This window comes from Dermacentor andersoni, chromosome 3, assembly GCF_023375885.2.
Source record: "Dermacentor andersoni chromosome 3, qqDerAnde1_hic_scaffold, whole genome shotgun sequence".
Classification (NCBI taxonomy): Eukaryota; Metazoa; Arthropoda; class Arachnida; order Ixodida; family Ixodidae; genus Dermacentor; species Dermacentor andersoni.
Window position 1 is genome coordinate 114,993,710 of NC_092816.1, and position 21,638 is coordinate 115,015,347.

Here is a 21,638-nt window from a genome sequence, read left to right on the forward strand (position 1 = left end):
ACGCTTTCCATGTCGCAGAATTAGCTTTTGTGACGCCACACCAATCCTGCCCAACCGACCACCCAGCGGCGTATGTGCATCGATTTGACATTATGAACAATGTGATTGCAGTTGCAAGTGAAATAATGGCCACCGATCAAGACAATCAATGAGTGTGCACACCATACGTCATAACGACCACCCAGCTAGACAATAAATTAGTTCGTACCTTTGTTCAAATTTATCTGTCACCTCCGTGTCTTCTACAGGAAATCTTCGCTGATCAACCACCCTCACAGAGGGGAATGGCTCATGATCATTTTTGTTGTTCTTTTCTACGTTGCTTTCTTTCTGTATGTTCCTTTTTTCTTCTTTTTGAAAATTCTAATTTGCAATACTTGAAAGCATTAAGTAAATGTTTCAGTATAGAATGGTTGGCCAATACCCCAGTGTGGGTATGAGCCATTTTATGAGGCCATCATCAACTTCTTCTACACCATTCATCAAGCGGTTGCGAATCTTTGCCTGCTGGGAGAACAGATCGTGCCGCTTGATCAGTGTCATGCCGGCGAAAGAGGAGGCGTCTGAACCAGCGAGTCCCAGGTCGGGGAGCACTACTCTCCTGGAAGGCTTCGCAAGCGCGGACACGCGAGCCTTGATCCAGGAGAACGTCTACATCATCCTTGGTCACGGGCGGTTCCAGCAGATAGTCCTGTTCAGCGCCTTCGTCGCCATCTGTGTGGTGCTGCTGCACTCGTTAGACTACTACCTCATCGGCCGTCCCGTGGACCACTGGTGCCAGCCGCCCGACGACCTGCGTTACCTCGGTGTCCAGGGCTGGAAGAACGTCGCAATTCCCGTGCTGGCCGACGGCAGCTTCAGCAAGTGCACCGTATACGAGCCCCCTCTACCGGTGAGCTAACGTCCGTCGTGACCCTCGTGCATTTCGCTCTACCTGACACAGCTGTACCACGGCTGCTACATTGCCATGCCTTCTTGCTTAACACTCTCTATGAGGTAATGCAACGAGTGTGATGTATCCCGTAAAACACGAACGATTTTCGAAATCAGCCTACAATAAGCTCTAGGCAAAGCTTCACATTCTGGTTAGCTTACTACCTTCTCGCGGCACGTCAGGATGACGACAGACGGTGCGATGGCTTTTAGCGATAAGGAAATGCGTATCCATGCTATCGGCTGCTTCTGCAATAGTTTTTTGTTTCCTGCGCGCCGAGCTTGTTCGTCATGCGTTCCTTTAAAAGTACACGGCAAGAATGCTAAGAGGCAACCACTCGAGGAGAGTTTCAATTTGAAGGTAATTTGAAATTCCATGCTGCAATCATATAGAGGTACACATGAGCTTACACGTTGTTATACTGAACGATGGCAACGAAACAACAAATGTAACTGTTTGACACAAGTCCTCCAAATGTCACGTCATCTTGAAACACATACAAAACGTGAAAATAAACACCATGCACGCCAAAATGATCACAATAAAATATATTCAAATAGTAAGATGTTTATGCGCCTCCAACAATAAAAAAAATTTCAGCGTAGGACTTTGGCTATCCAGCTGCCGGAAGGAGGCTCCACAACCCTACAGAGTTTAACAAAACAACTTTAATCTACTTAGACAGAGCGAGTCTGAGGGTATTTAAGTTAGTCTATGTACATAATTTGAATTCTACAGCATGCGTACAATGCTACACATTCTACAGGTATGTCAAACATGGATGAATTTATATACATCACAAAAAAGAAAAAGCGGAACCTTTTACGAAATTCACACTAACCTTCCTGTGCTATCACACAATTTTGTTCATTTTTGAAACAATATAATAGGTTTTTTCCAAATCATACTTTAAATAAATGCTTTTATTATTACGGTGGTCAACCTCCGCCCCCCCTCCCCGCCGATCACGCGCCCGGAACTGCTTGTCTACTATCCACTGTGAATAAATGCATTTGATTCAAGAAAATGCAGGCAACAAAAACAACATGATGATGTTCACCATGGGGCAACGCTGCTCACACAGTAAATGAGTTCTGACCGGCAGAAATCGCTGGACTCTGCTGCCCTCTCTTTTGTTACTGGCACGAGCATCCACTGACCCCCTTGTTTCTTGCGCAGCCCTTCCTGTTTACCTGAGACGACAGTGTACGAAATTCAATATAAATAAGAAAAAAATTGAAAAAATGCCACAGTACAAAATTCATTGCATTCATTGTAGATATGGTAACATAGCACAATTTTAGTTACAAGCTGAGTTGCTAAAGTGTCCGGAATAATTAGAATTAATTAGAGATCACAGCTTACCACACACCAAAGCGCAGAATCATAGACTTTCGAAACGCGCCACTTGAGCACGACCTTGGAGAAATTCCTGAAAACGAGGAAGTAAAAAGCCAAAGTAGTGACGTCGCTAGTGACGTCACACACAGGAAAGCGACACGATATTTAACAGGCTTATTAATGGAAAGCAGTTGTCTAGCATACACTGAACGTCTGCATAGCAGAGCGGATGAGACGTTACTTCCTCCTCCCTCGCTTCTCCTCTCCCGGCGCTCACCTGCTCGCCCGCTCTCTCACTTGCTCACAGCAGCTTCGCGCGCGCGCTGGTTAATGCTGTGACGCCAGCAGCGGAGAGGGAACGTTATGTACACTTCGTGCGCTGCTCGCTAGGGGGCTACGCCCCACCAGGTGCCGCGTGCTCCCCTCCCTCTTCGCCCTCCCTCTCTCCTCTCCCGCATATTGTGCCAGGGAAAAGACGCTCGCTTGCCTAACCTAACGAATACCAACGCCGAGGTGCGAGTTCCAGTAAGAGACAGCTAAGTCTAAGTTGCCTACCAGTTCTCTTTATCGTTTTGATCTCAAGTGTTCTTGGCGTCAATCTAGGCACTTCTCATTATATAGGTAGGTTCCTGCCTTCCCTAATTCTTTCAATAGAAAATTCGAGTGTCTGATCATTTGGGTTGAATCTCTGAAACCGAGCACAGGATCCAGATACTCTACCCGTGAGGTAACGATCGCTTTAGACAGAAAGCTGAGCTAGTTGGTAAGGATTCATTATGCAAAAAGATGAGGCGTCCAGCGGTCTTCCTGCGAGACTTGACAAGATAGAAGGACTCGGACACAGCCTCTACGCGGACGACATCACCCTTTGGGTGGCGGGTGGAAGCGATGGGCATGTGGAAGAGATCCTTCAAACAGCAGTAAACACGGTGGAAGACTACATCGAAGACAAGGGACTGAGATGCTCCTCACAAAAATCAGAACTTCTGCTCTATAGGCCCACATGCCGGGGTCGAAAAAGCATTAGGGAAAGGCCGGGTATTGTGGTCACAGTAGAAGGCACCACGATACCGATAGTGGAGAGCCTGAGAATACTGGGACTCCGCATATCCGAAAACGGCCATAACGGAGAAACCGTTAGACTACTTGACAATAGTGTTCAACAAACAATCAGACTAATAAAGCGGATATCCAACAGGCACTGTGGCATGAAAGAGCACAATCTCATCCGATTAATAGAAACATTCGTAATCAGTCGCATTGTATATGTGGTTCCTTACCTCAAGCTCTACGCTGCGGAGAAAACCAAGATAGACTGCATTATTAGAAGGGCGTATAAGCAAGCCTTGGGACTTCCGGCAAATACGTCAAACGAAAAATTCTTGGCGCTCGGCGTGCACAACACATTAGACGAACTTATTGAGGCCCAGAGAGTAGCGCAGTATGAAAGGCTTACACAGAGTTTGACGGGGAGACACATCTTAGATGACATCGGAATAACCTACGAAGCACAGCACGGAGTGCGGAGAGACATCCCAAGGAAAATAAGGGAACATCTATCAATACCCCCCCTCCCCAGAAACATGCACCCGGAGTTTCACCAAGATCGAAGAAAGGCACGAGCGAGAGCTCTCCACAAAAGATTCCGTAGTGCCAGGGACGTGGTCTATGTGGACGCGGCGGAGTACGCAGGTGGACATAGTATGTCCATAGTTGCTACGAGTCTAGAGGGTGACTGCAGAGTTAGTGGGACGGTAAAAACATGGAAGGCAGAGGTGGCGGAGGAAGCTGCCTTAGCACTGGCAATAGCCTCCACGGAAGCTAACATCGTAGTAAGCGACTGCAAGACAGCCGTCAAGAACTATGCAGAGGGAAGAATCTCGCCGGAAGCACTGAGAATTTTAAACAACTTTCGTGAAGATCGCGACATCCACATTATTTGGGCACCCGCACACTCCTCCCTTCCCGGGAACGAAATAGCGCACAACCTGGCTCGAGAACTGACAGGCCGAGCAGGTGACACGCAACAAATACTGGGAACGGAGAGAGACCGGATGACCAGCTTTAACGAGATCACCAAACACTATAAATTGGGAAGGGCCCATTTCCCCCCGGCACACTCCTCGTTAAATAGACGGCAAGCGACGGCATGGCGCCTCTTACAAACAGATACATATCCGAACCCGGTGGCCTACCACCGCTACTACCCGGACCTTTACACGGATAGATGTAGATTCTGTGAAGAAAGGGCGGACCTACAACATATTGTTTGGGCTTGTCCTCGTACACCCATACAGAATAAAATAATTAAGACCAGAGAGCAGTGGGAGACCGCGTTGCTCAGCTGTGCACCGGAAGACCAACTCAAGGCAATCCAGCAGGCCGAAGATGCCGCCAGGGCCCAAGGGCTCGAGGCCGTCATTTAGGTAGAGGCCTAGGTCTCAAATCTGCTGTGCACAAATAAAGTTTATTCCTCCTCCTCCTCCTCCAGTCAGCACACAAGAAAAGAGAAGTGGAGAACACAAACGCCGACTCTCAACTGAAGGGAGCACTGAGGCGAAAAGAAGAAAGAAGACATAAAACTGAACTGCGCGAGCTCTGGAACGGTTTCGAGGGGGACGGCCGTGATTACAGAAAGCAGTAATGGCAAAAAAGAGTAGTGGGTATCCCGTGCATTCATTCAGTATCACACAGGCTTAAAAAAGTTGCAAGTAGATATGATGTTAATGTTGCCTTCACTGCTCCCAATAAGCTAGGCAAGATGAGCTGCCGTGCAGAGAAAAAAGGAGCAGGTAAAAGGCAAAAAAGAACAGATATTTGTCCTGTGAACAAGAACAACAGTTTTACTGACTGTCGTATGGGTGTGGTTTATAAAGCTTTAGCTGTGGCCAGTTCTACGCAACGAAAACACGGCGGTGTATCGATCAGAGGCTAATGGAACATAAAAGGTTGTTAACCGGTGGATCGCCTTGTAATCTTTCCCCACATTGCCAAGATTGTAACTGCACGTCAGCGTAAGATGAATGCGCGATATTGTAAAGGAACAAGAATGAAGATACGCGTCTTATGGTAGAGGCACGGGATCTCTATAATGGTGGAAGGGCGTGCGGGAGTCAGCCTTCGATTGCTCTACCTAAGGAAGGGATTAAGTGCCTTAACAGCTATCTCTCGCGTAGACCGGCACATGTACCCGACTGGCACGTGCTGCTACCATTCCAGAGCTTGCGCAGATAAGTTTTGTGTCTTCTTTCTTCTTTTCGCGTCAGTGCTCCCTTAAGTTTATTGTCGGCGTTCGTGTTGTCCTCTTCTCTTGTGTCCTGTCTGCGCGCCTCACCTCCTTGCATAATATATCGCTTTTGATAAAGAAATTATGGGGTTTAACGTTCCAAAACCACTTTCTAATTATGAGGCATGCCGTAGTGGAGGACTCTGGAAATTTCGACCACCTGGGGTTCTTTAACGTGCACCTAAATGCAACTGGAAAAACACGAACAGCAGAAGGAAAAGGCAAGAATTCTTCCCCTTTGACTCTCACCTATGTCGTCGGCTGATCCCGCTCGCTGTATACTTCCATCGTCAAAGACGTAATAGAGCAAGCAGAAAAGTATACAGGCGGGATGTTAATTGCCGCATACAAGGGCATCACTTAAATTTGATTGCACGCGGGGGCGTCATGTTTACAGATATTATGATTCTTACGGAGTTCGCGCTAAATGAAGAATCTAGGCGGATGCACGGAGGGAGGCTCGGCGTTACTCAGTGATCAATATTTATGTCGAAACAATTTTATACCGTTTGCGTGAAATAGCAGATGCTTACAATCTCATCCCATTGCGGTTCATATTGTGGTTTGTGATGTCGATTGACGCTTTGTTTTCACTCCTTTTCCAGGAAGACAAGCAGCAAGAGCGTAGCATAGTGCCGTGCAAAGCGTGGGATTATGACACCGAGAAAGACGGCGAAAGTATCGTCAGCATGTGGAACATGGTGTGCAGCCACAGCTGGCTCTACTCCACTTCGAAATACACGCTCGCAGTGGCCCCCATGCTATTCGTTCCGGTCGCCGGAATCGCAGCAGACCGAATTGGTCGCAGACCGGTCTTATGGGCGTGTGCCGTCTCTATGTTGCTCGGCAGCCTGGTGACCGCGCAGTCGTCCACCGTGGGCGTGTTCATCCTGTCCCGCTTTGTCACACGTGCCATGGGAAGCGCGACCATGCTGATGCCCTTGACTGTGCTCTACGAAGTGACTGGGAATCAGCACCGGGCTCCGTACATCTTGGCAGCCGGCGGCATCGCCATGCTTGTGACGCCTCCCCTGGTGCACGGGCTTTCGACGCTTAAGCCGACGTGGTTGCTCTCACAAGCGCTCTTCGTCACTATCACGGCAATAATGGCCTCTTGGTGCTGCTACCTGGACGAGTCCCCCGTTTGGCAGATTGCCACGTGGAGGCTTCGCGCAGCTGAATCCACCATACTCCGCGCAGCCCGGTTTAACGGCATAGACGCTCACAAGGCCGCAGCAACATTCAAAGCTTTCAAGCAGCAGCTCATGAAGCGAGAGGCCAGCATCACGTCGGTGACTGCCAACACCTCGAGCATAGTCCGTTCGGCTTCCCTTCGCCGGCGCGCATTGTCTGCAATCGTGACGTGGTTTAGCTTGAACTTTGCATTTCGTGCCTCAGGCTTGGGAGCCACGCTCGAAGTACTGTGGTTGTTGGCATCGTTTATACTGAGTGGGCTCATTCTCATCACAGCCTTCTATGGCATCAGGCAACGAGGCCACCGTGTGACACTATCAGGCGTAATTGCTCTCCTCGGCGCCTCAAGCGCACTGCAGATGCTACTCTGTCACCCGCGCTTAGCCGTCGCACTTCCTCTGCCGCGTATAATGATGTCCAGCGCAGCGGCGATTGCCATATGCCTGAATTACGCGTACACCGCGGAGGTGTTCCCCACTAAGATTCGATCCGTGGGACTATGCCTATCGTACTCCGTCGGCCGGCTTGGCGTCATTCTGGCTGCATACATCCAAGGATCCTTGCACGAACAACAGCTGTTGGTTGTTGCGGCCATCACAACTGGGCTGGCATTTGCCAGCGCATTATCGGTCCAGTGTCTTCCCGAAGTATTTGTCGAGGAGAAGCCTGCCGGAGACCGCGCAGTTCTGAGTGAAAGCCAGCGCAAGGAAGCACTTATAGCATCTTTGAGTCCCACCATGGAGTCGGAGAAGATACTCAAATCACCCAAGCCGCGCAAGCAACGCAAGAGAAAAGGAAGCTCGAAACGCGGTAACCTGACCGAAACTTCAGCGGCACCATCCACACCCCTCGCCTGTACCCTAAATGAATGTGCTGGCTCTCCTGAGCGAACCTCACCGACGTCGATGTTCAAAACGCCATCGCAAGAACTGTAGTACATCTGATACGTGTGGGCTGATTAAGGAACACGTAACTTCTTTTGTTATTTTCGCGTACTCTCCGGCTTACTTATCTTTAGCTAAACTGAATTAGCTGTCTTTCGGTTTTGCTTCATTCTGATACATTCTACTGTATTTCTTTTGCCTAATCAAACTTTTCACCTTTGATTTCTTCTTCTCAGTGCGTGGGAATCATGTACTAGAATTTGCATAAGTCATATCTGCTAGCGCAGCTCATCCTTAAATCCACATTACAGCGGATGACGCATACAATAGACACTAGCATACTTTTAATTACTGTGTCGTTTTGAATGCGTTGATTTGATTCTCTGCTGTGATATGACTGTCATTTATTCTACGCGATCCAAATTTAACGTGCTCAGGCTATTTTAATTCATCAGTAATGTTAGCATCAAAACTGCAAGGGATCAGAGCGGGGCCTCTGTGGAACTTTCTATATTGTTAAAAAAATACAGTAACAGGAGCAGTTACCAAATTTTACTTCCCATTACTACTACAGTGCTATCTGAACAACAGCTTAGATAATTCAGAATCAGTAAGTTATACATTTGCTGAGCATTTACAAGGTTTTACAGTCCAGTAAGTAAAAGGTTCTTCTTCGGCCAAAACGCTGTTTTCTGGCTGTCTTAATGCAATTGTTTGATAACATATAGTCCTTATCAATATGGTGTGTGAATAGTCATGCACTGTCTTGTGGCCCACTTGTGTGCAGACTGTACCTTCTAGAAATAAAGCTTCATGAATTTGTTGATGTGTTCAAAGGCATAAGTTCCCACCACTGTAACCTTAGCTACTCAAGACTATGGGTACACGGGGTGATCATTTTTCAGTTATCCGGAGTTTTCTACAATCGCCTTTAGCGGACAAGTAATTTTAGTCTTTCCGCTGCATTACTCGGAGGCGCATATTACTCACACGAGAAATCCAATTACATACTCGATTAAACAAGGTCACTAACTTCTTAACGAACGACTAACATATTACAAGTTACGAATTGTGGTCGGCGAGTTTGCAAGGCCTATCTACTTGGAATAAATTTAGACTATGACACCAGTTTGGAGATATGTGTTATCAAACTCTCCGAAAGAATGGACTGTTTTTTCACTTAATTTTGTCACGAAGACATTTTCTTGATTCATTGAAGGAAGAAAATAACTGGTACACTCACATAGTTGGTCCCGAACTTTGTCCAACGATGTCTCGAAATTTGCGTAATGCTTGAGGTTCATTTCAAATTGATACGTCTTGTAAACCCACCGGCTACAATTCGTAAATTTCAACATGTGCCTATAGTAATTAAGCTGATTGGCGCGTTTTTTTACTTAGCTGAGTGTGTGTTTCGATTTCTGGTTCTAGAAATCTCCGCCTCCGCGTACACGCAGAGGGCACAGCGGCGACGTAACGATGCACAATGAACATTTATTTGCATGGTTGCGGAGGCGCAATGTCCTTTGCCTGGACTGCTCGGGACTCGTAAGTCTTTGCAAAGTGCTGTTAGTGTCCCGTTCTTCATCATTTGCGGCCCATCTTTTAGAATTGGTGCCAGTGGTGCGATGCGTCATTACTGGTTGTCTGCATGAGGTGCCATGGGGCATCGGAATGGTCTGCGATGGTTTGTTCTCTGCGAGGTTTAGAAAGTGCGAGAATTTTTATTGAGCTTTAACAGGCTTTGCTCAGTGTAGGTAGGAAGGCTGGAAAAAGCTATCGTCATCGCCTACTGTGTGTGAGCGCCAAGGCAGTAGTGGGTACAGTTGAAGAAGCAGAACTTAACTGAGCCACGAATTGGAATAAGTTGCGTAAACCGTACTTGTTGGAGCTTGCGAAGGAGTTGCGCCTGCGTATACGCGCTTCACTCCAACGAAAACAGCTGGTCAACAGCATCCACGCGTCGAAGGCCGACGACGTTGAGGTTTCAGTATGCCTAGAGATCATTCGAGAGAGGGAAAGAAGACGGGCAGAAGAGCGAGTACGTGAGAGGCAAGAGCGCGAGCAGGCAAACAAAAAGCGAACAAAGCGCAAAGAAAACGAATTCCCACTTGACGCGGCTTGATGACCAAGTAGGACGCCTTTGAGCAGCGGTTAGGGCAACAAGGCAACTCGTGCTCGAGAAAGGTTTGAACAACATCCAAATCATCCAAAGGTTGCGAAAGGCAGAGATGTTGGAGTTGTGTTTGTAGTTTTATCTAGCTCTAGCGAAAGATCTGATGGTTGCCGCTATTCGCACAATCATTTTGAAAATAAAAAATCGCTGGACAAAGATCAAGAAGTTCTTGAATGTGTTTTTAAATCGAACACATGAAGGAAGGAAGTTCCGAGGAAATAGAAATATTCGACAAAATCCTGGAAGAATCGGAAAATCATTGCTTATTTTAATGGGCAGAGATGTTCCCTGGCCTGGTGCTCGCCTCTCGTGGGGGTTCACAGCTTGAATATGGGGCCCAACAAAGGCTAAAGGGTTGTCTTTAGGCGCCTGATTTTCGAAGCAGAGAGGGCATTGTTGAAGAGCATCCGCCGCGGCTGGCGTAGGCAAGTGCTGCTGCTGGGTGCCTTCCGGTAAAATGGGTATAAGCACGTTTTCGGCCTCGTGCTCGGCCGTTATAGGACCTAAACGTTTGAGAAGGGTTGTTTGGACTGACCCGAAGGCGTCTCCACCGCAATAGGTGCATTTTGGACGCCTTATAGGAAAGGGCCGCCATGGGAGCGACCCAAACATAACTTTTTCTGTGGTCGTGAGTGTATCGACAAGAATTTAGGGCGCAGGCTTCTTTCCCAAGCGTATCACCCCTGAAAAATGCCGAACGCCAGACCGGGGACACATAGGATCAACTGAGGACCAGCGAGTGCCCGGCGGCGGTTGCAACTGATCCCGCAACCAACGCAGGTGCCAGTCTTCTTGTACGCAGGTCTAGAAAGCACGTGGATCATGCAGTACGTCAAGCATCAAGGAATTGGCGGGTGCAACACTGGTCAGCTATGCTGAGCTAGGCAGGTTATGCGTCAACGCTTCTGTCGCTTCATTTCATCATCAGCTGCAGCAGCCTATATAAAGGTCCATTGCAGGGCGAAGGCCTCGCCCTCTTATATTTAATTACCCCTGTCTCCGGACAGGCCGCCATTGGAATATGAACCTAGCAACGTTTAACGCTAGAACGTTATCTAGTGAGGCGAGTCTAGCAGTGCTGTTGGAGGAATTAGAGGGCAGTAAATGGTATAGAATAGGGCTCAGTGAAGTTAGGGGGCCAAAACAAGCATATACAGTGCTAAAAAGCGGGCACGTCTTGTGCTACCGGGGCTTAGCAGAGAGACGAGAACTAGGAGTCGGATTCCTGATTAATAAGAACATAGCTGGTAACATACAGGAATTCTATAGCATTAACGAGAGGGTGGCATGTCTTGTTGTGAAACTTAATAAGAGGTACAAAATGAAGGTTGTACAGGTCTACGCCCCTACATCTAGTCATGATGACCAGGAAGTCGAAAGCTTCTATGAAGACGTGGAATCGGCGATGGGTAAAGTAAAACAAAATACAGTATACTGATGGGCGATTTCAATGCCAGGGTAGGCAAGAAGCAGGCCGGAGACAAGTCAGTGGGGGAATATGACATAGGCTTTAGGAATAGCAGAGGAGAGTTATTAGTAGAGTTTGCAGAACAGAATAATATGCGGATAATGAATACCTTTTTCCGCAAGCGGGTTAGCCGAAAGTGGACGTGGAGGAGCCCGAATGGTGAGAGTAGAAATGAAATCGACTTTATACTCTGCGCGAACCCTGGCATCATACAAGATGTAGACGTGCTCGGCAAGGTGCGCTGCAGTGACCATAGGATGATAAGAACTCGAATTAGCCTTGACTTGAGGAGGGAACGGAAGAAACTGGTACATAAGAAACCAATCAATGAGTTAGCGGTAAGAGGGAAACTAGAGAAATTCCGGATCAAGCTACAGAACAGGTATTCGGCTTTAACCCAGGAAGAGGACCATAGTGTTGAAGCAATGAACGACAATCTTATGGGCATCATTAAGGAGTGCGCAATAGAAGTCGGTGGTAACGCCGTTACACAGGAAACCAGTAAGCTATCGCAGGAGACAAAAGATCTGATCAAGAAACGCCAATATATGAAAGCCTGTAACCCTACAGCTAGAATAGAAGTGGCAGAACTTTCTAAGTTAATCAACAAGCGTAAGACAGCGGACATAAGGAACTATAATATGGATAGAATTGAACAGGCTCTCAGGAACGCAGGAAGCCTAAAAGCAGTAAAGAAGAAACTAGGAATAGGCAAGAATCAGATGTGTGCGTTAAGAGACAAAGCCGGCAATATCGTTACTAATATGGACGAGATAGTTCAAGTGGCTGAAGACTTTTATAGAGATTTATACAGTACCAGTAACACCCACGACGATAAGGTGAGAAAGAATAGTCTAGAGGAACTTGAAATCCCACAAGTAACACCGGAAGAGGTAAAGAACGCCTTGGGAGCTATGCAAAGGGGGAAGGCAGCTGGGGAGGATCAGGTAACAGCAGATTTGTTGCAGGATGGTGGGAACACTGTCCTAGAAAGGTTGGCCGCCCTATATACACAATGCCTCATGACCTCGAACGTACCGGAATCTTGGAAGAACGCTAACATAATCCTAATCCATAAGAAAGGGGACGCCAAAGACTTGAAAAATTATAGACCGATCAGCTTACTATCCGTTGCCTACAAAGTATTTACTAAGGTAATCGCAAATAGAATCAGGAATACCTTAGACTTCTGTCAACCAAAGGACCAGGCAGGATTCCGTAAAGGCTACTCAACAATAGACCATATTCACACTATCAATCAGGTGATAGAGAAATGTGCGGAATATAACCAACCCTTATATATAGCCTTCATTGATTGCGAAAAAGCATTTGATTCAGTCGAAACCTCAGCAGTCATGGAGGCACTACGGAATCAGGGTGTAGATGAGCCATATGTAAAGATACTGGAAGCTATCTATAGCGGTTCCACAACCACCGTAATCCTCCACAAAGAAAGCAACAAAATCCCAATAAAGAAAGGCGTCAGACAGGGAGGTACGATATCTCCAATGCTATTCACAGCGTGTTTACAGGAGGTATTCAGAGACCTGGAGTGGGAAGAATTGGGGATAAAAGTTGATGGAGAATACCTTAGCAATTTGCGATTCGCTGATGATATTGCCTTGCTTAGTAACTCAGGAGACCAATTGCAATGCATGCTCACTGACCTGGAGAGGCAAAGCAGAAGGGTGGGTCTGAAAATTAATCTACAGAAAACTAAAGTAATGTTTAACAGTCAAGGAAGAGAACAGCAGTTTACGATAGGTAGCGAGGCACTGGAAGTGCTAAGGGAATACATCTACTTAGGGTAGGTAGTGACCACGGATCCGGATCATGAGACTGAAATAACCAGAAGAATAAGAATGGGCTGGAGTGCGTTTGGCAGGCATTCTCAAATCATGAACAGCAGGTTGCCACTATTCCTCAAGAGGAAAGTGTATAACAGCTGTGTCTTACCAGTACTCACCTACGGGGCAGAAACCTGGAGGCTTACGAAAAGGGTTCTGCTGAAATTGAGGACGACGCAACGAGCCATGGAAAGAAGAATGATAGGTGTAACGTTAAGGGATAAGAAAAGAGCAGATTGGGTGAGGGAACAAACGCGGGTAAGTGACATCTTAGTTGAAATCAAGAAAAAGAAATGGGCATGCGCTGGACATGTAATGAGGTGGGAAGATAACCGATGGTCATTAAGGGTTACGGACTGGATTCCAAGGGAAGGAAAGCGTAGTAGGGGGCGGCAGAAAGTTAGGTGGGCGGATGACATGAAGACGTTTGCAGGGACAACATGGCCACAATTAGTACATGACCGGGGTAGTTGGAGAAGTATGGGAGGGACCTTTGCCCTGCAGTGGGCGTAACTAGGATGATGATGATGATGATGATGTCTTGCGCTAGCTGATTCCAGCTTGCGACCGCAAATTTTCTAATTTCATCACGCCACCAAATTTTCTGACGTAAATGACTGCACTTCCCTTCCTTGGTATCCATTCTGTAACTTTAATTGCGCACCGGTTAACCACCGTACGCATTACATGGCTTGCTCAACTGCATTTCTGCTTCATGTTAAGTAGGATGTCGGCTTTCTCCGTTTGGTCTTTGATCCACACCGCTCTCTCCCTGTTTCATGAAGGGCCCCTCACCAGGCTCCATAGAAAATTTTGGTTGTACGCAGGAAGTTGTTACATGTCCTCTAGGGAGCGTCCTGCCGCAAAAAAGTGTTTAAAACGGCTCATTAATAGCGGAGATATAAATATTTCATTGCAGCGAACAAATGATTTCAGCTGGCGGGCTCCAATGCCTGACGAGACACTCTCTCCACTCGGTCCGTGTTACGTCCGCAAGTGAAATTCCTTCCCTGCGTTCACCCATACCGGATCTCAAGAATTGCGTGACGCATACGTCACAGGCCCCGCCTTCTCTGTTTTTTCCTCCTCCCTTCTTTCGGCGCTACAAACTTCCGCTGACGGTGTCGCGCGCAAGCTGCTGTCTCGCTCGCGTAGCGCACGATTTTGCGCGCTGTGCGCAAGGACGCATCACTAGTGGTACAATTCAGTGCTATATGAATACTGAGGTAGAACAATCGGATCGCGGAACATGGTCACGTGCTGGAACACGGTAAAAAATGGCATAGTTTCGGTACCTGCGCACGTGACTGCACGACCGTGCGAACAAGCAGACGAAGTGCAAGTACATTTCCCTTGCTTCTCTCTGAAGTGCAAACAAAAAACAACACGCAGACATCCCAGTTGCGTTTCATTATTTCTCTAAACCTTAATTCATCAATTCAAGCAACAGATAAACCACACAAATAACAGATGGTGCCTTGAATAATTGTCGAAGTGGCGTGTGACCTCGATTGACGCCACACTGCGGACCGGAGTACGTAGGCGCAGGAACGCGAGTACGTCACCGCCTTGCTTGGAGTGCAGCGGCCGCTAGAAAGCAAAACTGCGTTCGGATTTAAATTTGAGACCTTCCCGCGGCGCGTAGCGATGTAATTCTTTGCAAACACGATCGTTGGCGCGCATTGTATGCTGTGCGCTTGTCAGCTCAAAATGGCCAGACCTGGTGAGGGGCCCTTCAACGTTACACCTAAGGTTTTTCGTTCCATCGCTGTTGGCGCGGTCCCGTAGGCGTTCTCGAGCTTCCCTGTTGTCCTCCAAGTTTCTGGGCTATATATTAGCGCTGGTAGAATGCAATGATTGCACACTTTTGTTTTCGACAACCGTAATAAACTCCCAGTCAGGATTTGTTAATGTCTGCCTATGCACTTCAACGCGTTTTTATTCTTGTGCAATTTCCTTCTCATTTCCAGGGTCCCCTGTGAGTTTTTGGCCTAGAAAAACTTACTCCTGTACCGATTCTAGAGCTGACTGGCATTCCAGAACTGTTGTTCCAACGCCAGGCTATAGAACATAATCTTTGCCTTCTGCATATTAATCTTGATCCCCACTCTTACACTTTCTGTGTTAAGGTCCCCAATCATTTGTTGTAATTCGTCTCCAGTGTTTCTGAACAGGACAGTATGATCTACCAACCGAAGGCTGCTCAGATATTCACCGTTGATACTCACTCCTAAGACTTCCCACAGTAATAGCTTGAACAGTTCTTCTAAGCACTGAATAGCATTCGTGAGATTTTGTCCCCTTGGCTAACGAATTTATATTGGTAGGTAACTTCCTACTTTTTTGTGGAGAACCAAGGTAGCTATGGAATCTTTGCAGATATTTCCCGTGGTATTCACGTATGACTGCTATACTCCTTGATCACACCATACCTCTATGACTGCTGATATCTCTACCTACTCAAATGCAATTTCACAATGTATGAAATCCATATAAAGAACTGGATTGTACTCTGCCGATTTCTAGGTTACCTGATTGATGACATGGATGCGATTCATTGTAGAATATTCCGTCCTGAAGTCAGCCTGTTCTATTGGTTCACTGAAGTCATGTGCGGTGCTGATTTTATTGAAAAGCATATTTTTGATGATTTATACAGTACTGAAGGCAAGGTCATTGCCCCGTAATTCTTCATTTTCTATTCTCTTCCTTCTTATGGCTTGGTATCATGTTGGCATTCTTCCAACTGTCTGATATACTTAATGTCATAAGGTGTTCTGTATTAGAGGCCGCAAGCATTTTAAGCATGATAGCTTCTTGATTTTGAATAAATCGACTGTTATCCCCACTTCTCCTGCCGCATTTCTCCGGGCCATGGCTTTCAATGCACTTCCAACGTCATCGCTACCTAAAAGAGGACCGTCGGTATCGTGTTCACCGCTATTCAATGAAAGCAGCGTGGCTGCTCTGCACATTGTATAGGTATGTATAGAATTCTTCCGGTGCTTTTCTTATATACGAAAATTGCTGATCACATAACACTGCTTATGTTTGAGTGCATATATTCTTGCCTTGTCCTGGGGCAAGTTTTCTTCTCAGTGATTTCATGTTGCCGCCCTTCTTTTCTGCTTCCACAACTTTGCGACGTTGTAGTTTCGAATATTCTTTACTCTCTTCTTGTTGTACGTCTTTTATTTATTAAATATTCATTTATTACTTATTGAATATAAAAACCAGCAGGCGCTTCAACACCTTGATAACGGTAAGGGTGGAGATACGTCAATACGCCATATTTAATTTAGAGCGGCCTATCTCAGAGCGTCTTAATATGGGCACGAAACTACATTTTTACCTATAAAACGACTTAACGGCCTGCAATGCCTTCCAGATCCTGCGTGAAGTGACAAACAAGGACACACTTCAGCGTCCATATCCTGAAAGTTACTCTCCGTTGCACTCAGACCAATCGGCGGCACAGCACACGAACGCTAGTGTTTGCGAGCACACAGCGTGGTACAGCAGCGGAATGCAGAAGTCTCATTGTGATGGTGCGTCCACCTCTTCGTTTTTGCAGCAAAACGCACTGCGCTTATCTCGCGTCTTTGAAGACCTACCCTTGCACGCGCGGGCAGCGTATGTGTAGAAATAACGTGGCCACACGGTGGCGGCTCCGACGCTATGCCCGCGCTGTGACTGTCCATGGAATTGCTATCGCAATAAAGTGGACAACATTGGCCCCGGTGATTGTGATAGGCTCTATAGCTGTCTCCAAATCGAAACTGAAACGGCTCTACGCCGATCGTGACATCTGCTTATGCAAACATTTCTTTGAGACACATCTGTACCACGACAACTGTCCGTGAAGGGGCCAGAACGCTCAAGTTCAAGACACATTCAGATAAGGCGATAAAAGCATACTCTTGTGTATCAGCCGGACGCCAGGGTGGAACAGACAACATTGTTTAATGAAGCAGTGCCCTTTTATAGGGTGATAAACATGTGATCCGCCGACTGCTGCTTGCGTGGCTGACAAGCGATACCCATGAGAATGCATTGTCGGTGCGACACGCGATATCAGTACACAACACTCCTTTCTCCTAAGATTCGTTACACAATTCCAAAATGTCTGGTTAGTCATCAACGCCATAACGTGCGACAGGCCGTCTAGCGCTTGTTGATCTTCGCGGCTCGATCGGGTCTTGTGTAGCTTGGCTCGGAATTGCCCGTGTGGTTGCTTCCGTGCTTGCCGGCAGCTGTTGTGGCCGTCTGGCTGTACGAGGAAGCCTGCCGTGATAGCATGCACTTGTGACTGCATCGGCTTCGAACCTCGTCCAGGCACTCCTCAACTGGTTTCGGTGCCTGTCATGGCGCTCGCCGTTGTCCAGCTGGACCAAGTCCGATACCGGGCCTGGGACTGCCACAACCCTGACCGCCTTTCACCTTGGACCTGGACAAAAGCTTTTGACATAGCCAACGTCACCAACAGGGAACCTCTTCATCTCCTGCCGTTGCAGTTCAGGCACGTGTTGCCGGTCCGGATGAAGCCTGTCCAAGGCTGTCCTCAGCCTTCGTCCGATCATTAATTCTGCTGGAGATGTTCCCGTGACCAAATGTGGCGTCGTGTGCTGTTTAAACAATAACCGCGAAATCTCACACTGCGTCGAAACTTTCTGTAGCTTCTTTAACTTCTCTTACCATCCTCTCCGCCCTACCACTACTGGCAGGATTATAAGGTGCAGTGAAAATAGCACTCACACCATTACACTTTAAAAACGCTTGCAACTCCGAGCTAGTGAATGCTGTGCTGTTGTCTGAAACGATAACGTCTGACACACCATGTGTCGCAAACATATTCCTTAAGCTGGTTACGACAGCTGTAGCCTTCATGGATGACATGACTTCGACCTCATCCCAGTTGCTGTACGCGTCTACAATAATTAGGAATACTTCTCTGGCCCAGCGAAATCAAAGTGTAGGCGACTCCAACGTTGATCTGGCTTGATCCAAAAATGCACTGGAACCTTGGCATCGCTTTGCCGGTTACTCTGACATGGCTGACAGTGCCGTACAAACTCTTCAATTTCGTGGGCCATTTTCGGCCACCACATCATCCCCACAGCTGACTCTTTCATGGCACTCATCCCAGGGTGATTTGCATGCAGGTGTTAAGACACACTTTCTCTTGCTGCGTTAGGAATTACAATGCAATTCCCCCATAGTATGCGATCACGATGCAACGAAAACTCTGACTTCCTCACCTCGTGAGGCGTGAGCTTGCTGTCCAGTTGTGTTGACGGCCAGCCACTAAGGATCCATTCCTTTACCGTGGATAAGACTGTCCTTGATCAGCACAGTGATGGCCGCCGCATGCAGCGGTGCGTACTCGGCCGCTTCCAACAGGAGCACGTCCCCAGGTGGCTGTGGCTGGTCTTCGTCTCCCAGAGCTGGCCGACGACCGAGTGCATCGGCGTAGGAGTTGTCTTGGCCTCGCCTGTACTGAAGGCTGTAGTTATACGCAGACAAACATAAAATCCACCGGAGAATTCTGGACGGCACAGCTTCAGGCAGTCTTGTCCGTGTTAAACAGACCCAGTAGCTGCTTGTGGTCTGTTATAACGTTAAATTCTCGCCCAGCAAGGAACTCGTGGAACCGTTTTACGCCAAAAACAACAGCCAAGCCCTTTTTATCAATCTGAACATAGTTACGTTCACTGGCTCCAAACGTCCGGGGAGCATAAGCTATGGGCTATTCCTTCCCGTCAGTCGCACGATGGGCTAGCACTGCCCCTCACTCCCACAGGAAATGTGTCGCGGCACAGAATTAAAGGATGCTTGGTGTCATAGGGCACGAATACAGAGTCACAGCTAAGCAATTTTTTTAGTCTCTCAAACGCATGTTGGTGCTCACCTGTCCACGTCCATTCGTGGTTATGGTAGAGTAGTCCATAGAGTGGTTCTGCCGCTTCAGTCTTGCCCTTCAGGAAACTGCTGCAAAAATGTAGTAAACCCTAGCAGGCTTGCAGCTCCTTTTTTGCTTGTGCGTACGGGCGCTTTATGGATGGCGTCCGTCTTGCTTGGGCTCGGATGCATTGCCGTGTCGTCAGTCCTGTGACCCGATAATTAAATGATTGGCTGGTTTAATTCGCACTTGTCCTTATTTACACTTAACTGCGCATTTGCAGACGCAATAGCACCGTCTCTATTCTCTCCGCGTGCTCTTCTGGGTTACAGCCAGAAATCACGATATCATCAAGATAGGTTTTCACGCCGGGAATGCCTGCTAGCAGTGTGTCAATGCCTCATTGAAACACCCAAGGCGGCACCGAAATTCCAGAAGGCAGCCGTTTGACTTTCTACAGTCCCTTTATCGTGTTAACTATGAGTACTTCAGCCGACTAGTCGTCTAGCGTAAGCTGTTGATAAGCTTTAGTTAGATCCACCTTTGTAAAAAATTTGCTTCAACCTAGAGCTGTGAGCATTTCGGCAGTAGTGGGCAAAGGGTACCCGCTGCTATTAATAGCTTTATTTACGGCGCTACGGTAGTCCCAGCACAGGCGTAAAGTTCTGTCTTTTCTTCTTACCACTACCAGTGGTGTGGTACAGTTGGAGTACGCGACGGGTTTCCATACAACTTGCTGCACCAAGCGATCGACTTCCTCGGCCACGTCGTCCTTGAGGGCCAGTGGAACTGGTCCCGGCATTTAAGAAGCACTGGTTGGGCGTCGTCTTTCAGGTCGGTGTGAACTGGTATTCCGTTGAAGCCAGGATATTTCCTGCAAAACACCTGGGAAAAATCGTGAGGGCATGTCTTCCTCGTTTACTTGCTGGATTCCCCGCAAGCAAATACCTAACGTCCTAAACCAGTTTCGCCCAATCAGGCTGTTGCGTGGATTCTTTACTACCAGCAAAGGCAGCTTAGCCTAATGGACCTTGAATTTTACCAAGACAGTTGCTCGACGCAGCAGCGGTAACACCTCCTTTGACCAGGTTACGAGAGTTGTTTCAGAATCTTGTATTTCACCCTGGTTTCTCTCGATTACTCGAAATCGAGTCTTCACTCACAATTGAGCACGAGGCTCCGGAACCAACCTCCATCGGGACTTCTCGCTCTTGTATCTGCACTTGAACCATACACTTCTGTTCTTGCTCATTCAATTCGTAGAGAGAGAGTAATGTAGTCATTTCGTACACGCCCTTGCTCTTTCCAACTTTCCTCTTTTGCTCAAGCGTCGTCTTCCAGGCCGCTCTACTTTCGTCTTCTGTACGAGAAGCCCTCACTATATGTCCAACCCTTTTACATTTGAAGCATGCCGTTTCTCTAAAGCTGCATAAATGTGGAGCGTGCTTACCGTTGCAACGGTAGCAACTGGAACCTTCTGTCGTGGCATCTTGCTACGTACGGGTTTCTTGTATCATGCCCTAGCAGTCCCTCGTCTTGTCTTAGCCATGCATGTGGATGTCTCGCAGTTGCTTCGCTGTTGCTTCTGCGGTGGCGGCCATGTCGTACGCAACCTTAAACGTAAGGTCGTGTTCTGCGAGAAGTCGGTGTTGAACTGCTTCGTTCCGGAGGCCGCATACGGAACGATCTCACCTCATGATGTCCAACGGGAGCTGCTCGTCGCCAAAACCGCAGACTTCGGCTACATTTCGAAGCGCCGTCACGTAGTCCGCAACCGATTCCTCGGCAGCCTGGTTTCTCTTGTAGAACAAAAACCCTGCGTTCAGCTCTGAAGGCCTTGGATACAGCTGCTTATGAACCGCAGTCTTAATTTCGTCCCTGCTGTCGACCTTGCTGTCTTCACCAGAGTTGCAATGAGCCCATACGCTTCGTCGCTGCAACAACTCAGCCCAGGACGGCCCTTTTCTGTTCTTTCGCCATCTTGTTCGCTTCGCAGAACATTTCCAGGCTCTCAACGTATTCGTGCCAACGACTATCGCTGTCGCTTCCTCGTCGCGAACTGTTGTGTATCAGCCAGACGCCAGGGTGGAGCAGAAGACAATATATAATGATGCAGTGTCCTTTTATAGGGTGATGAATATGTGATCCGCCAACTACTGCTTGCGTCGCTGATTAGTGATACGCAAGAGAATTCAGTGTCAATGTAACACGCGATATCAGTACTGAACACATACATTCCAGTACACGCTTCGTTAATCGACTTGTGCAGGTGGTCGAAGAGTTCTGGCTTTCAGACCAATAGATGGAACGTTGCGTCAGCTGCAACAAGAAAAAAAGTCAAGGGTACTTAGGTTTCATTGCTTGAGTGCATGCGAAAGCATTGAGACGTTTTCCGGATAACGAATCGTTTTACGAAGCGTATATGGTCTTGTTTTGCGTTGTCTTTTTTCCAAAAGCCCATATAATCATATGGGATCCTGTATAAAAACTCACATGTTTCCATATAAACCCACCCGAGGAACATGATTATAAAATGAGGCATATGTGTCATTTTCAATGTGGCAATAATTTACTGCACTTTTGGAACCACTGCTTCATTATTAAGCGTG

At 47.5% G+C, this 21,638-nt stretch overlaps 1 protein-coding gene across 1 annotated transcript; it reads left to right on the forward strand.

Annotated features, from left to right (window-relative positions):
- The first annotated feature begins 541 nt into the window (after window positions 1-541).
- On the forward strand, window positions 542-18,299 carry LOC129386397 (solute carrier family 22 member 7-like). Its single transcript, XM_055074290.1, has 4 exons — window positions 542-892; window positions 6,167-7,565; window positions 17,466-17,649; window positions 18,293-18,299. The coding sequence occupies exons 1-4, from the start codon at window positions 542-544 to the stop codon at window positions 18,297-18,299; spliced, it is 1,941 nt and encodes a 646-aa protein (XP_054930265.1).
- The last annotated feature ends 3,339 nt before the right edge of the window (window positions 18,300-21,638 follow it).

Coding starts and splice junctions, on each gene's coding strand:
- LOC129386397 (XM_055074290.1), top strand. CDS start 542: ATGCCGGCGAAAGAGGAGGCGTCTGAACCAGCGAGTCCCAGGTCGGGG. Junction 893..6,166: donor TATACGAGCCCCCTCTACCG/GTGAGCTAACGT, acceptor CTCCTTTTCCAG/GAAGACAAGCAGCAAGAGCG. Junction 7,566..17,465: donor AAAAGGAAGCTCGAAACGCG/GTAACCTGACCG, acceptor AACCTCGTCCAG/GCACTCCTCAACTGGTTTCG.